The sequence below is a fragment of the Glycine max genome, chromosome 7, assembly GCF_000004515.6.
Source record: "Glycine max cultivar Williams 82 chromosome 7, Glycine_max_v4.0, whole genome shotgun sequence".
Taxonomy (NCBI): domain Eukaryota; kingdom Viridiplantae; phylum Streptophyta; class Magnoliopsida; order Fabales; family Fabaceae; genus Glycine; species Glycine max.
In genome coordinates, this window is record NC_038243.2 from 34852518 (window position 1) to 34868312 (window position 15795).

The following is a 15795-nucleotide window of genomic DNA, read 5'->3' on the forward strand; positions in this document are numbered from 1 at the left end:
GTTGTTGTTGTTGTTGTACTGCATAAGCGTAGTTTTATCAACACCAAAATTGAAAAATTGTATTATTTCAACAATTAAAAAAAGTTGAAAATATTAGTGCTGATGCTTTAGCAAAATTCAGAGCCCAGTCTGATCAATTTGTTACAATATACAGACTGCCCTTCAGCTGTTTGTTGGTGTCTTTTATGGGACTCTTAAGGCATTTCTAATGCTAGATTGCAGCTTTGATGTTTACTGTTCTTACCTAATAAGAAAAAAAACCAATCCTCAACCTGCGATTTTAGAGAAAATCAAACAGGCAGTAAGTCAAATTGAAACAAAAATCTCAAAAACTTGAGATGGTGATTTCATAGTCCACTAAAATATTGGCATTACAAATAAACCAAAACCCAAACTTGGAAAACTACACGCCACCACCTTCAGTGATTTCTAACATTACAGATCAAAACAAAGGACAAAAAAGACAGAAATTGCTATAGTATCCCTGCCAATGCCATAATCAATTCCCTTCTAAATTCTTGAAGAATCTCACATTACAATCTAGAGAACGAAAATACATAACTTGAAAATATTTCCTCTGCTCCATCAAGTATTTTGGTGGAACTGTGACTGCAGAATTGGAGCTCTAGTTGGACAAGACAACTACTCTATGGAAAAAGAGGCAGGTAATGAAGTCCCAAATTTTCTGGAAATCCCATTAACAAATTAAGGTTTTGTAAAGCTTGACCTGAAGCTCCCTTCACTAGATTATCAATCTGCAACAACACATCAACATAGTGATGTCAACAATAGTATCATAATATCATTAAATACACAATTTCAGCTGGATATATAGGAGGAAAAAAAAACTTAACATACAACAGATATAATGATTGCTCTTCCAGGAATTCGGTCTGGAAAAACATTGATTAAACAGTAATTAGTCCCTTTAACGCTGTGAGTTCGAGGAATGACTCCATTTTCCAACACAAAAACAAATTCTTCATTCTGAAATCACCAGAAAGAAAAGAGAAATTAATAAAGGGTCAAACCAAGAAATTCAAAAATGAACCGAAAAGTAGACTAACAAAGAAATAAACCATGAATCATGATAGCACATTCCACAGCCCCATGAAACAGGCAGGATAAATCCTTAAAGGTTAAAGAGACTCTGAGATCTCAAATAATATGATGCAGAGAGTTCAATGATGAAAAAGTTCTTCTCAACAATGAAGAATAACCATTAAGTACCATTTTCAACCTGCATTCTTTGTATTTGTTGGCATATATGCAATTCATACATTACATTTTTGTAAACTAGTGTAGGTGACAAGTAGTGACATAAAAAGACAAACCTCATATGAGAGCTTCAGTTGCTGGTACAGGTCCTCAATTCTCACTCCTGGAGCCATTTCCACATAAATAGTTGATTGCATACCACGGCTCTAAAAATGGCAAAGAAGCATTTGTTAATTTACTTGACCAGCAAGAAGAAAAGAATACAGAAGATAGAACATTAGAACTCTAGGTGCTACTCTTACCATTGGAATTAGATGTGGTGTAAAACTAACAGTTACTTTTGAACCTGAAGCATCAGCAAGTCCCTGCTCAATTTCAGGAACTGCATACAACAAAAATAAGATAATTAGATCTATTCAAATTAAGATGCCAATATGTCCCCAATAGCTAAAATCAAATCACTAGCAATATATAACAAATAGGATAAGAGCTTAATGGTAAAATGCTCAATCCAATGTAGTTCAATTGGGAAAGAGATCACCAATATAAGTTAATGAAGAGAAGCACAACACAATCACAGTCCATGATCAAGTTACAGTTAAATTATGTGGCCCCAGCAGGCCCAATTAGCCAATCCCCACACCTCTTTTTTCCTAATGGAGGAGAACCAGGCTGATCAGCGGAAATAACTCTTGGCCCTTCTTGACACTAGTGTACTAACAGGAGGGGGCTCCTAAGGCTATACCGGTTAAAATACCAGAAAACTAGTGTAACAAGTATTATTGGCTCTGCCTTGAGTGGTTATTGTAAGATTGCATAGCTCTTACAATAAAACTAATCCCTAGACACTTTGTCATCACACACAAAAGTATAACAGGAAGATAAAATATGTTCTGTGCATTAGTTAGGCTGGAGTTGTAAGACTCGAAATAAATAAATCCAATAAGAAGAAAATTAGACTTACCATGGCGATGTAGGGTAACACCATAAGAATTGAGACCTTCAGTTACTTCAGTGAACAATAAATTTTCTTTGGCACTGCGCCCTGCAACAAGAACCAAGTAACAGAACCACAAGGAAATCAGAAGCTTGGGATGAGAATATTTTGTGGAATACTTGCAATAAAATACAAAAGAGGTGCATCAAAATTCTAACCTGCTCCACTCACACCAGATTTAGCATCAATGATAATATTTTTAAGCTCAATAAGACTAGCCTGCAAAACAAAGAAAACTCAGAAAGAAGAACCTTAAAGGGGATTTGAAACTCTTCAAGCATCATAAAATCAATAAATACAGAAAAATCAGTTTTTAAAATAAGAAGCATAAAGTTGAGCCTAAGTCCTAGGACATTGCTTCCATCCCTGAAAACAACTCTGATCTAGCATCTTGAGCACTTTAGTCAAGGTAGACAGACTTGATAAATGCGTTTAGTACAGATACACGTCCAAAAATCCGAATTCATATGTTATCCAGAATCCTGGATATATTTCACCAATCCACCAGATAGATGTAAATGCATAGCATGATAGCAGTAATATCACTATAGCCATGTAATGCCTTTTAATGCAAACTATATGGAACACAACATATCTTCAATACTCCTCCCTTTTGAGCTATAAATGTTCAATCATTCATGTTATCGAATAAATGCAAATATGCATAGTTTTTTTAATTGATGAAAGAAGAAATTTGTTTAGAGAAAATGATAGAAATACAAAAGGTTGGAGGATAAGAAATCAAATAATCAACAAGGAAAAACAAAAGGAGAAAAAACAAGACAAAAAAAGGGCGATCTAAAAACTAATCATTGTAGCAGAGCTTTTCATATATCTGAAACACTGATTCCCTTAAACAGGCCATGAACTGAACACCAAAGAAATCTGGTTAAAGTTAGGATACATCAAGCTTAACACCCTAGACCATAAATTATAAGCCTAGGCAAAGGCTAGTAGATACAAGTCACAGTCACAACAGAATCATTAGAAATTTAGAACACAATTTTATACTAATTTTAGAATTTTAATCACACGCCATTTTCTTAAAAGGAAAATTCACTTATTCTACATACTGTATAGTGCAAAGAAAACATGCTTACCTTTATCAATGGGACAAGAGGAAGTTGAACAGAAGTTGGATAACAACCAGGATTAGCAACTAGACGTGCATTCTTTATTTCCTCCCTTAAAACCTCTGTTAATCCATATATAGCTTCTTTCTGGATACAGTTAGCTAGATTAACTCAGCATTAAAAATAAAATTATACAACAAGAAAGGTGGTTTCAACTTGAGATTCAAGATTTTCATATATGAACAGAAATAAAAGCTGATAAGTCAAATTCATAAAAAGTGACTGCATTATGCTTCCTCAAATATACACACCTTTAGAAATTCTAACTTAGAAGAGGTTCAACTTGTTACGTAAGATTTGATGAAATGAATGACAACATCAAAGTCTATAGTATAAGTTGATAACGTGCAATACTGATTTAAGGTGGACCTAGATAAACTAGACCCTTGTGTAATTGAAGAGGACAAGAGGTCCCACCTGCAAATCTGGTGCTCTATGCGGCTGACCATACCACTCTTCATACTCAGAAAGATCTTTTAGACGAAAATCCTACAAAATCCCTCATTTACAATTCTGATACGAAGCAAAACTTTGTTCATACTGTATAATGATTTGTTTTTGAAAAAAAGTTAAAAGAGACAAAAGTTATTTAAAACATACTGCAGAAAGATCAACAATCTTCAAGTGCTTTGGTAGGCCTTTAATAATTTCCTGGAAACAAGATGAAAATCTAAGGAATAGTCTTGTAACTTTTAAGCATTGATATTTGGTATACTTTAACCAGTGCTCTCTTGGCAAACTCAGGGAAATACAAAACTCAAAAGACATAAGAAAGAACCTGAGTAGTTCCATGAGGCAAACAACAGAATACAGCATCCACATCAGAAAAGTTTGCATCCTTTATTGCAATCAAATCTGGCAAGTCCTGCAAACATGGGTTAAGCTCAAATTATGTAATTTACATAACAATGCATCGACGTGCATATTTCATAATCATGCCATGAGGATTGCTCAAGAAAATGATGATTGAGGATAGCAACAACCTCCATGATCATCAACCAAAAGGTATGGGAATTTCACTTAGAAGAAGCAATACAAGATAGCACACCATACCCTCGATAAAAAACAAACTAAAAATGAATGAAAATATCTTTTTAAATACACATCATATCTAAAACCAGCCATACCCGAGTGCTCAAATGTGGGAATACAGAAGAGATTGGCTGCCCAGCTTTCCTATCAGCAGTCATCAGTGCAATCCCAAACTGTGGATGATTAGCCAAGAGTCGCATAACCTACCCAAAAAAGTATCACAATCTCACAACACAGAAACACCAGATCAAAACTGACAGTGACATCTACTTGCTTGGGTGAGTACATGGAAAGTGGCAATGCAAACAATTTAGAACAAAAGACACTTCACAGTTTACACTTGAGTTGTAGATGCCAAAAAGCACAACAAGCCAAAAACAAAATAAATTAATCATAACCAAGGTTTTAAAATTGTGATGTCAGTCACAGTTTCATCACGATCCTTGATGTTATGGGAAATTGCAGATAAATGCAGTCGATGCAGCTGCAATTATGGTCGCAGAGATCCAGAAACCTTGACATTGGGGCCGAAATTGTTTTTTAAAACTCATTCCCACTGTAAGGCATAACTATTTTCCATCTTCCAATCATTCTACTTCTACACATTAAACCAAGCAAGCACACTTAGAACGATTGTGCCATGTAGCTTACCTCAGAACCAGTGTAGCCACTAGCTCCAAGAACACCAACACGAACCCCATTTTGCAATGAAGTTGGGTTCCCACTCTTGCTGGAACACTTGACAAGTAGCTTCCCATCTCGTTGCTTTCTCACCTTTCCAAACCCCTGAACAATACCAACGTCCAATAACAACATAAACTTTGAGAATCAAACACATTTACCCACCAAAAAAAGAATAAGAAAAAGTAACAGAATCAAAACAAAATCGTGTCCTGCATGCTAATAATTACTAACGAAACATTGTATGGCAACAAAAACAACATTTTACAAAACAAAATTAAAATTACATATATATATATATATATATATATAAAGTACCTTGGGATTTTTCCAACTGTGCAAATGGGTGGAACTGAAAGAGATGGCGCTCATTTTGTGTTGCTAGAAAGCTAACGAGATTGGGATCAGAAAATTAAGTGTTAACAAAGTATGAAAATGGGAAGCATTGCATGAAGAAAAACAAGAAGGTAAACAGCTGCGGAACCGTATATGGCACCAACCACGAATGCAGCGGAACCGAACCGTAACTTTTATAAAATGGGTGAAGCTTGTAACTTGGAAGTTGGAACCGTAGACAGCAACAGCCAACCGCGTCCACGACTCTTATGTTATGACAGTGTCTCACGACGGAACTGATTCTTCTTCTTCTTCCGATTCTTCTATTTGGGTCGGGTTTAACTTTTTAAAACTCATTTCATCCACCTTTTTTTTTGCCATTTTTTTATTATTTATTTCTTTAATTTGTACTCACTACACTACAATTTAAAACGATTTTAATAGCTTAAAAATATTGATTCTTTTACTCAATTAATTCACATACTCAATGACCTAAACTATTTGATTCTTTTACTACTTATACAATAAGAATATCACCCGTTTAAGTAATCTTTGCTTCAATAAAAAAATCTTTTTCAAAATTAAAATTAATAAAGTAGTACCTAAAATTAACCGTGTTTTAACAAAAATTAATTAGATTAGTTTTATCATCAATTTAAGAAATTATATAAATTACCTATGATAATTTGATAAATATTTTTTATCCTAAAAATTTGAAGATAAATTTTAAATAATAATCATAATCATTTTAATAATTTGATTTAAAATTTTCTCATTTTAAAATTCGTTATAGACCTGTGTATATAAGGACGAGAATCATGAAAATTAAATGTATTTATCTGGTAGAAATTGGGAGATTAAGGATCTTCAATAACTTGTAAACGAGTCATCTAATCGCCGTCAATTTATTCATTCACTGTGGAAAATAGTTTTCTATTATTTTCTTAAATTAAATAAAGTTTAGTGGCGATTTCATCGGGATATCTCAATGGAGATAATATTAAGTTGAAAGAGATATATTATTTGTGTGCTCTATTCAGAATTTCGAAACCTCTCACAAAACAAATAATCTGAATTTCGAAAAATTAAAACACAGATTTGGATCATTGGGGGACTTAAAAAACATGTAAGTTTTTTTTTCCAAGGCAAAAAGTGATACGATTATTAGAACAGTTCAAGCACAAGTGGTGCCTGAAACAAAGAAACAAATAATTAATTACTACAAAAAAGGATCACAGAATGTTGCATATCCTACATAAAGCAAAAGTGATTAAAAAGGCATAAATTGCAAATCTGCTTTATTGAGGAACAGCTTCCTGCCCAAATAACTAAGTTATTTCGTATTAAAAGAGTAGATGAACATTGGCTTCAGAAATTGAAATTATTTATGAGCCAAACTAAACCTCTTTATCCAAGATAATACACTATCATCGATCAAGACCGACCTTATTTATAATCCTAGCATGATTAAGAAGATTCTACGTATCAATCATAATAATTAGTTTTCAATTCCTTTAATTATTTAGCCGTGTAAATCTGTTATTTCCAATTCTGATTTGTTGAGAATTATTAGGAGATTGGTAGCTTGATTCACTACATATTAGGGTTGTTCACTTGTATATATATCACTGTAAACTAATATCAAATTCATCAATAAAAGTTACAAACTTATTTCTCTATATGGTATCAGCCTAAACGATCCACCCATTCCCTATTTCTTTAATTAAGGACGTCGTTCCCCACCCTTGCCTCCCATGGCCGACAACAACTCCTTCATTCCCAACCCCCATGAGTCATCCAAACCCCTTGCTTGCATCACTTTCACCAATGTCACCAAACTTCTTCCCAACAATTATCCTAATTGGAAACAACAAGTTGAAGCTCTCCTTGATGGCTATGATCTCCTCCAAAATCCAGATGGATCTTTTCCTGCGCCGTCGGAAACGACCCCCACCACTGCATCACTTCCGGTAACAACTCAGAATCCTGCTTACCAAACCTGGCGTCGACAGGACTGCCTTATATATGGTGCTCTCCTCACCACTCTCTCTAATGAAGTGGCCTCCCTGGTGTCTCACACCAAGACCTCGCATGATCTCTGGATCCTTCTCAAAAACACCTATGCCAAAGCATCTTGCAAACCTTTTCTCGGCCGCTGTCAGTGGTGCAACATCAAAGGTCATGTTCTCTCTCAGTGCAAAACCTTCCAGCAGCAGCATCCTAGTGTCCCACCGCCACCTCGTAACTCTCCGGCTCACACTGGACAGGTTCAGGTCAATACTGCAACTGCCGGCCCATCGCAACATGATTTTCTGTTTGACAGTGGAGCGACACATCACGTAACCAATGATCTCGATAATCTGGCGCTTCATCATCTGTACACTGGTCCTGACTCACTGTTTATGGGTAATGGTTCAGGTTTAAACATCACTCATTCTGGAACACTTTTACTTAATGATTTATCCTTGTCTAATGCTCTGTGTGTTCCTTCCATGAAACAAAAAATAATCTCTGTCTCTAAACTTACCCAACAAACCAACTCTGCTGTTGTTTTCCTGCCAAACTCTTTTTATGTGAAGGACTTGCAGACGGGTCACACAACCCATAAAGGCTCATGTGTGGATGGACTCTATCTCTGGCCCGCCACCTCACCCTCCGTCCACACGGTTCGAACAGAATCCTCTGCATCATGGCATCATAGGCTTGGGCACCCTTCATCTTCTATTTTCAAATTTTTTCAGAAACATTTTTCCTTAGGCTCAAATAAATTTCCGCAATCCGATTGTCACTCGTGTCAAATTAACAAAATTCATAAACTTCCATTCCATGAATCCACTCTTCAATCTTGTTATCCATTAGAAATAATTTTCTCTGATGTCTGGACTTCTCCTCTTTTATCAATTGATGGTCTTCGCTATTATTGCATGTTTGTTGATCATTTTACTCGTTATATTTGGCTATATCCAATGAAACGAAAATCTGATGTGCAAACTATATTTCCCAAATTTAAATCGCTAGTTGAAAATTTCTATCATCACAAAATAAAAATTCTTTACACAGACAATGGTGGCGAATATATTGGTCTTCGCCCTTTTTTACTAAATCATGGTATAAGTCATCATACAACGCCACCTCATACACCTGAACATAATGGAATTTCAGAACGCCGGAATCGTCACATTGCTGAAACCGGTCTCTCTCTTCTCCATCACTCGGGCTTGCCCCTCACCTATTGGCCTCACGCCATGACCACCGCCACTTATCTCATAAATCGCCTCCCAACTCCAATTCTTGGGTACCAATCACCCTATTCTAAATTGCTCAACATTAGTCCGGATTATCATAAGTTAAAGTGTTTTGGATGTTTGTGTTTTCCCTGGACTAAACCATATGCTAACCATAAACTTGCACCAAAGTCTGCTATGTGTGTTTTTGTAGGTTACTCGGCTGATCAACATGCATATTTGTGTCTCGATCCCACAACAGGAAGGATCTACACCTCTCGGCATGTGAAGTTCGTTGAATCTGAATTCCCGTTCAACTCCCTAGTAACTCACGCTAGTCCAAGTCCGGAGCAACAAACAGGCCCACTTCAACTCTCCATCTTACAACACATGAACCCACCGGAAGATTCATCTCCTGCCCCTTCCTCCCCATCCCTCACCAACTCCCCATATATGGCCCAGTCCTCCACCGAACCCACAAACCCCACTCAATCTCCTCCTCCAACCTCACAATCATCCCCGCAACTCTCTGCTCCACCACCCCAAACCATTGTCAACCCAAATGGAGGTGGGATCATCACTCGGTCTAAAAACAACATTATCAAACCCATCCAAAAGCTTAATCTCCATGTCCAAGCCTCCTCTCCCATTGAACCCAACACCATCACCCAGGCCCTTCGCGACCCTGATTGGCGCTCAGCCATGCAAGCCGAATTTGATGCCTTACACCACAACAACACTTGGGATCTTGTCAGTCGGTCCTCTGATCAAAATTTGGTTGGCTGGAAATGGTTATTTCGAATCAAACGAAATCCAGACGGATCAATTGATCGTTACAAGGCTCGGTTAGTCGCCAAAGGGTTTCACCAACGCTCTGGTTGGGACTATACAGAAACTTTTAGCCCCATTGTTAAACCGGTGACCATTCGCATTGTCCTAACTCTTGCAGTTCGTCAAGGGTGGCCCATACGTCAGCTTGATGTCAACAATGCATTTCTTCAAGGGACACTTAAGGAGGAAGTCTTCATGATACAACCACCTGGTTTTGTCAACAAAAACTTTCCTGATCATGTTTGTCGCCTCAAAAAGGCACTCTATGGGCTGAAGCAAGCACCCCGCGCCTGGTATACGGAGCTTCGCGTATTCCTGCTCTCCCTTGGTTTTGTCAATTCCACTGCAGATGCATCTCTTTTCTTCTACCAAAAACCAGAGGTTACACTTTACTTATTAGTATATGTTGATGATATAATTATCACTAGAAATTCATCTGCAGAGCTGTCCAAACTCATTGCCACACTTGCTGCTCGGTTTTCGTTAAAAGATCTTGGATGTCTCAGTTATTTCTTGGGTGTCGAAGTAATTCCTTCCGCTGCAAGAATGTTTCTTTCACAAAGGAAATATATCATTGATCTGCTACATAAATCAGGCATGAAAAATACAAAACCAGCATCCACTCCTTTGTCAGCGAGTGTTCAATTACTTAAGGATTCTGGTGATCTCCTACCCTCTCCAAAGGAGTACCGCACACTGGTTGGAAGCCTTCAATACTTGAGTCTTACACGTCCAGATATCGCCTTCAGCACTAACAAACTCGCACAGTTCATGCAAAATCCAAGAACGGCGCATTGGTCTGCACTCAAACGAGTGCTCCGATATTTGGCGGGCTCTTGTGACAAAGGAGTCTTCATCTCAGCGACTGCTCCTTTGACCTTTCATGCCTACTCGGATGCTGATTGGGCTGGTGACAAGGATGATTATGTTTCAACCACTGGTTACTTGTTGTATCTCGGTAACACTCCCATCTCCTGGAGCTCCCGCAAACAACGTTCTGTTGCTCGATCATCAACTGAAGCAGAATACAAAGCCTTGGCTGACACGGCTAGTGAACTATTATGGGTTCTTTCCTTGTTCACAGAACTTGGTCACATGCCCATTGCCAATCCAGTCATATACTGTGACAATCTTGGTGCCACAAATCTCAGTGCTAATCCTGTCTTCCACTCTCGGATGAAACATATAGCCTTAGCCTACCACTTTGTCCGAGAACATGTTCAACATGGCAAGTTTCGAGTGTCTTTTGTGTCTACCGATGATCAACTTGTTGATATTCTAACAAAGCCTCTGCTTCGCCCTCGGTTCGAATCGCTACTGTCCAAGTTGCATCTCTCATCCAGATTATACAACTTGCGGGAGGATATCAATCATAATAATTAGTTTTCAATTCCTTTAATTATTTAGCCGTGCAAATCTGTTATTTCCAATTCTGATTTGTTGAGAATTATTAGGAGATTGGTAGCTTGATTCACTACATATTAGGGCTGTTCACTTGTATATATATCATTGTAAACTAATATCAAATTCATCAATAAAAGTTACAAACTTATTCCTCTATACTACGTACTTATCATGTTCCTTGGGGGTCTTGATTACAACATTATTGCAAAACGATGTATCTAATTAATCCTGAAATGATGTATTTGGATGTTATAAACATTAAGTTTCATGAAATTACTGCGCTTTCTCGTAACACAGAACTTAATTGCCCCAATTGTAAGGCTTGTATTTGGCAGGGTTTTGCTCATTTGCCAGATCTTCTAGAGGCTGCACCATGGTGTAGTGTGAAGGCTTGAGAAAGAAGGGATATGAAAGTCTTTCCTTCTCTGGGTTCACCATAACTCTGCTCAACACTCTCATATGCATCATTGCTCCAAACCTGCATCACAACCATCTCTAGTTACTAATTAGAGGCTTGAGCTTCAGATTTCTTAATTTGGTTTAACTTATTTTGAAAATTAATCATTTATTTTCTAGTTTTCTAAAAAGAAATTGTAAAAAATAAAAAAAATTATTTCTCAACGAAAATACATAATCAAAATTTACTTAGTTAATAAGCAAGTAAACTCCCCTTTTAGTCTCTGAATTTGTAAGGTATCATCATATAAGTCCTTAAAATAAGAAAAATGTCATATAAATCTTTGAAATTAAAATTACCACCATTTTAGCCTATGAAATGTATAGCTCTTTTTTTTTATATCAATTAGTATGTTATATCATGGAAATGATTCAGAAACCCATGACCTCTTTATCATTTTAGTTCTTATGTCTCTCCTTCAACCACCAAATTAGACATGATAATCAAACTTATAGTTGTTCCGATTTTGACGAAAAATCCCTACTTCGATAGGGCACTAGTATATGCATAGGTAATATTTAATTTTTTTAAATGGGAACATGGATAGATATGAGTATGTATATGCTCATTCCATATCCACACCTATCCTCGTACCAAATAACTTATTACTAAATTATCCTTAATTTATATTATGTCTATTACATAATTACTTTTATTAAACTTTTATACTCACTAATCATTGTCTATTATAATTTTTATTTTATTTTTTTAAGACTGAAACTAAAACTCTAAGACAAACATAAGTCATAATGGATTATGATCTCTCTCAAATCTTATATTTTAGGATAATTTTTAGGTGATATGTATATGATTTTTATAGAAAATTTTTTATTGTAATAGGATTTTATATTGGATTATAATAAGTTAAGTGTCTAAACTTGACTCCTTAAATAAAAATATATTTAACTTTGTTTATTTTTAAATTTTTATTTGTTAAATATATATATATTTTTAAATTATTGGGCAGGACGGGTATGGGATAGATATACTTAATCTCCAACGGGAACAAGGATGAGAAAAAAAAATCATGTCCACAAGAGACAAAGACGAGAATGGGTTTGGAAAAACAAGAATGAAGATTGGGAACCACATACTCATTTTCACTCCGCCTTCATCATGTCTATACCAAACCATCTTATGACTCTGATGAAACTAACAACAAAGACTAACATGATTAATAGATTTCAATTTTCAGGATTTACGCTTGTCATTCTTCTAATTTTAGGGATTACTATGACAATGCTTCACAAACTCTGGGGCTTACTTATTTATTAACAATATTACTAAAATTAGTAGCAAAACAATTTATATATAATTTCTAAAAAATCTGTCATTAAAATTTAGTGACACCAAAATCAGTGAGAGAAAAACAACTTTTTATCATTTAATTTAGTCACTAATTCGTTAATTTTTACTAATGTTAAATAAATAAATAAAAGTACCTGAATTATGTCTCCAACATTGATAATATAAAATCAGGTGTTGTTGGCTTGACCCGAATCCATTCGCCATCAGATTTTCGCTTCACTTCTAACCCACTAACATCATCTTGAGCAAGAACAGTTAAAGCACCACTGTCTTTGTGACGACCTAATCCCAAAACAAGGTTAGGGTTTGGTCTTTGAAGAAGCCATGAAACCGTTTTGGTGGCAACCCTAAGCTCAAAGCAATAAGCTCCATTAACTTGAGTGCTAGTTCTTCCATGTGCTGAGCATACTCTTGGAATGCCTCTCTATACAACAAAATTGTCACAATCCTATAAGTTAATTATAATGGTATATCATATCGGATTGGATTTTTTTTCCAAATTTTTTTCTTTCCACATTTTCACTTTGTTTTTTCTTGAATCACATCATTGATTATATTTTTCAATTTTCTCCCCCATCACATCTTTTATTTCTTTCTTCTTTTCACATATTTCAACTCCTATAAATGGGGTTAAGTAAAATCATTACTTTTACTTGCTAATTTTAATATAAACAATTGTATGAGTATAATAGACATGTATTGTTAGTCTAAGTTTTTAGACAATCAATTAATTATTAGAAATATTTTTTGCATGACTTTCAAAGTAGGAATATTATAAAGGTAAAAAAACTTATTATACATAATCATTCATGATTGGATTATATATTGTAAAAAAATCTTTACTATTGTATATATAATTAGTTATTTTAATTGTATTTATACAATTTTTATATAATAGTTTTCACTCACAAAAGAGCGATAAGAAAAGAAGAGAGAAATATGTAAGACATGATGGGTAATCTAGAAAAAGATAAAAGAAAAATTAAGTTGTACAAAAATTTGTAAGAGAAAATAATGTATGAAAAATATAAGTCTTCATATATAGGTTTAACCATTTCACCTATTGATTTAACCTTAATGACCCTAAGTCAATCATCAATGGTGTACCCCCAAATATTAAACTTTAATGCTACGGAGGAACATTCTAAGACGATTCCTAAAAACTGCCTTAGAATATGCGTCCTAAAATTAACTTTTTTTTAGTAGTGATAATCATTTCACTGAAAAAAATGTATAGATAATCTTTACATGTATAATTAATTAGATAATCATAAATCAGATTCAGTCTTTCATTGATTAATATATCCGCGTGTGGCACATGTCAATTCTAAATCTTTCTTTCAAGTCTTTCATCACACACACAACAATACCCATAACAAATAGTATTAAGAAAAACTACGAATGACATCTCTAAATAATCTTAATTTATTACACGTGTAATTAATTAGAACACGCATATTGAGTGAATTTATTATATAGTCTCAAATTATCAGGTATTCGATCATGATCTAGATCAATCTTCACATAGTATATAAGCAAGATTTTTAATTTATGAAAAACAATTAATAACACTATGGTCGGAAGTTGAAACTTAGTAGTTATGATGTAATAATTTCTCTTTTGGTGTATCAAACTCATTCAGCTGTTAGTTCAGAAAACAATTGTACCAAAACCTTTAAATTTCTCGAGCTACCATAAAAACTACTTATCTTGTTACAATTAGGTATATCATGAGGATGAATATGCAAAAATATTTGAAGCTGTAGTACCTGAACTCTGGTGGGTATTGAGGCCACTGGTTATACCAATGAGTGAGTTCTTTATGATAATTAGGGTCAAGTGAAGCCGGCATCATGGTAGGTTCCTCCACAGTGTAATCAAACACCTCCTTCCAGTCCCTAACATTCTTGGTGTGCTCTGAGTCATAGTACCCCATCACCTTTACACCATCATTATCCCTTCTCACCTTACTCTTCTCCTCCTTGCTCTGGCCAAAGAACTTCCTTGCAGCTGCTTCAATCTACTCCCTGCTCTCAGTAGAGGCTCCATGGTTTATCACTTGGAAGAACCCCCTCTCTCTGCATGCATTGCCTATTTCCTTCACAAGCTCTTCAAGGGAAGAATGGTTTGTGATGGAAGAAGTAGTGTTTGATAATAAAGGGGAGAGGTCTATCACAGGAATGCCCTCAGCTTCAATGATGGAGAGCTTTGGCCTGTGCTCTGGTGATTGAATGAAAGCTGCATCTATTTCTCCCATGGTTTTTTGGCTTCTTTTGTTAAGAAGCAAAATCGGTTATTGTAATATATATAGTGGTATGGAAGAGTAGTATGGCAGTATGGGCATATATATCATAATGGTGTTGGTGTCCAACTTTATACACACATTGAAATTGGACACATGTTTTGTTGGTATTTGGTGAATGAGATTACCAGTATGCGATAATTAATTAACAAGGTTAAACATTGGTAGAATTATAGGGTTGAATGAAATAAATAAATAAATATTTTATTTATTAAATTGAGGGGGTTGGCTTGAGCGGTATTTCTTAAAAGAGGAGTTTGTAACTATTTTCGCATGTAATATGCATAGTTGTCCTATTTGTGAATTTTTCTTACTACCACCTTTACATAAAAAATATTTAAGTTTATCATAATAATTTGATAAATATATGTAATACTTTACGTAATGAATTTGGAAAAATCGGATTTGGTATTTGAACCTTGAAAAATAAGATAAAAACCCTGATTTGCATTTAAATCCCGATGTAAGAGCTTGGTTATTTTTTTTTTAAGATAATGTAAGAACTTGGTTATTTCAGCAGATAATCACACCTGAATGTGCCTAGGCTTATCCAATAAGACGGCAAATAGGTCTATGATTATTGAATCATAGTGGTAAAGGAAAATTTCCGTAGTGTTCGTTCATTGTTCTATTTGTGACGGTTCTAGTCTCAAACCACGCGAAAATTGTGCCTTCTTATGTGAGTTGTGCAGATTGAATAAGCATAATTATACTCAGCAATTTCAAACCAGTGTCAGTCCAACAAAAAAAATGGATGTTTACTTTCAAATGAGCTTGCATAAAGAAGTAGTTGAAGTTGAAGTGGGTAAATTAATAAAGAAATTAGTCATCATTTGATTCCATGCTAGTAATGAATATTTTGTGCAGGGATA

The 15795-nt window shown here is 35.3% G+C and overlaps 1 protein-coding gene and 1 pseudogene across 1 annotated transcript; both read right to left on the reverse strand.

Moving 5' to 3' along the window:
• Nucleotides 1-311: 311 nt before the first annotated feature.
• LOC100788347 (probable N-acetyl-gamma-glutamyl-phosphate reductase, chloroplastic) lies at nucleotides 312-5768 on the reverse strand. Its single transcript, XM_003529204.5, has 14 exons — nucleotides 5562-5768; nucleotides 5380-5450; nucleotides 5032-5166; nucleotides 4476-4583; nucleotides 4127-4213; nucleotides 3949-3999; nucleotides 3766-3837; nucleotides 3316-3435; nucleotides 2374-2434; nucleotides 2183-2263; nucleotides 1521-1600; nucleotides 1335-1424; nucleotides 859-987; nucleotides 312-755 (listed from the first exon to the last, which is right to left on the reverse strand). Exons 2-14 carry the CDS (start codon nucleotides 5431-5433, stop codon nucleotides 648-650), a joined length of 1176 nt encoding a protein of 391 aa, XP_003529252.1. The 5' UTR covers nucleotides 5434-5450; nucleotides 5562-5768; the 3' UTR covers nucleotides 312-647.
• A 5252-nt stretch (nucleotides 5769-11020) lies between these two features.
• On the reverse strand, nucleotides 11021-14914 carry LOC100806540 (protein DMR6-LIKE OXYGENASE 2-like; annotated as a pseudogene).
• Nucleotides 14915-15795: the final 881 nt, after the last annotated feature.

Bases quoted from the DNA above. Each gene is read 5' to 3' on its own strand.
- LOC100788347 (XM_003529204.5), bottom strand. From the start codon at position 5,433: ATGAGCGCCATCTCTTTCAGTTCCACCCATTTGCACAGTTGGAAAAAT. The intron at 4,214-4,475 runs GTATGGCTGGTT...CCATGTTTGCAG, and splicing joins TCCCACATTTGAGCACTCGG to GACTTGCCAGATTTGATTGC. The intron at 2,264-2,373 runs GTTAGAATTTTG...TTCTTGTTGCAG, and splicing joins ATCTGGTGTGAGTGGAGCAG to GGCGCAGTGCCAAAGAAAAT.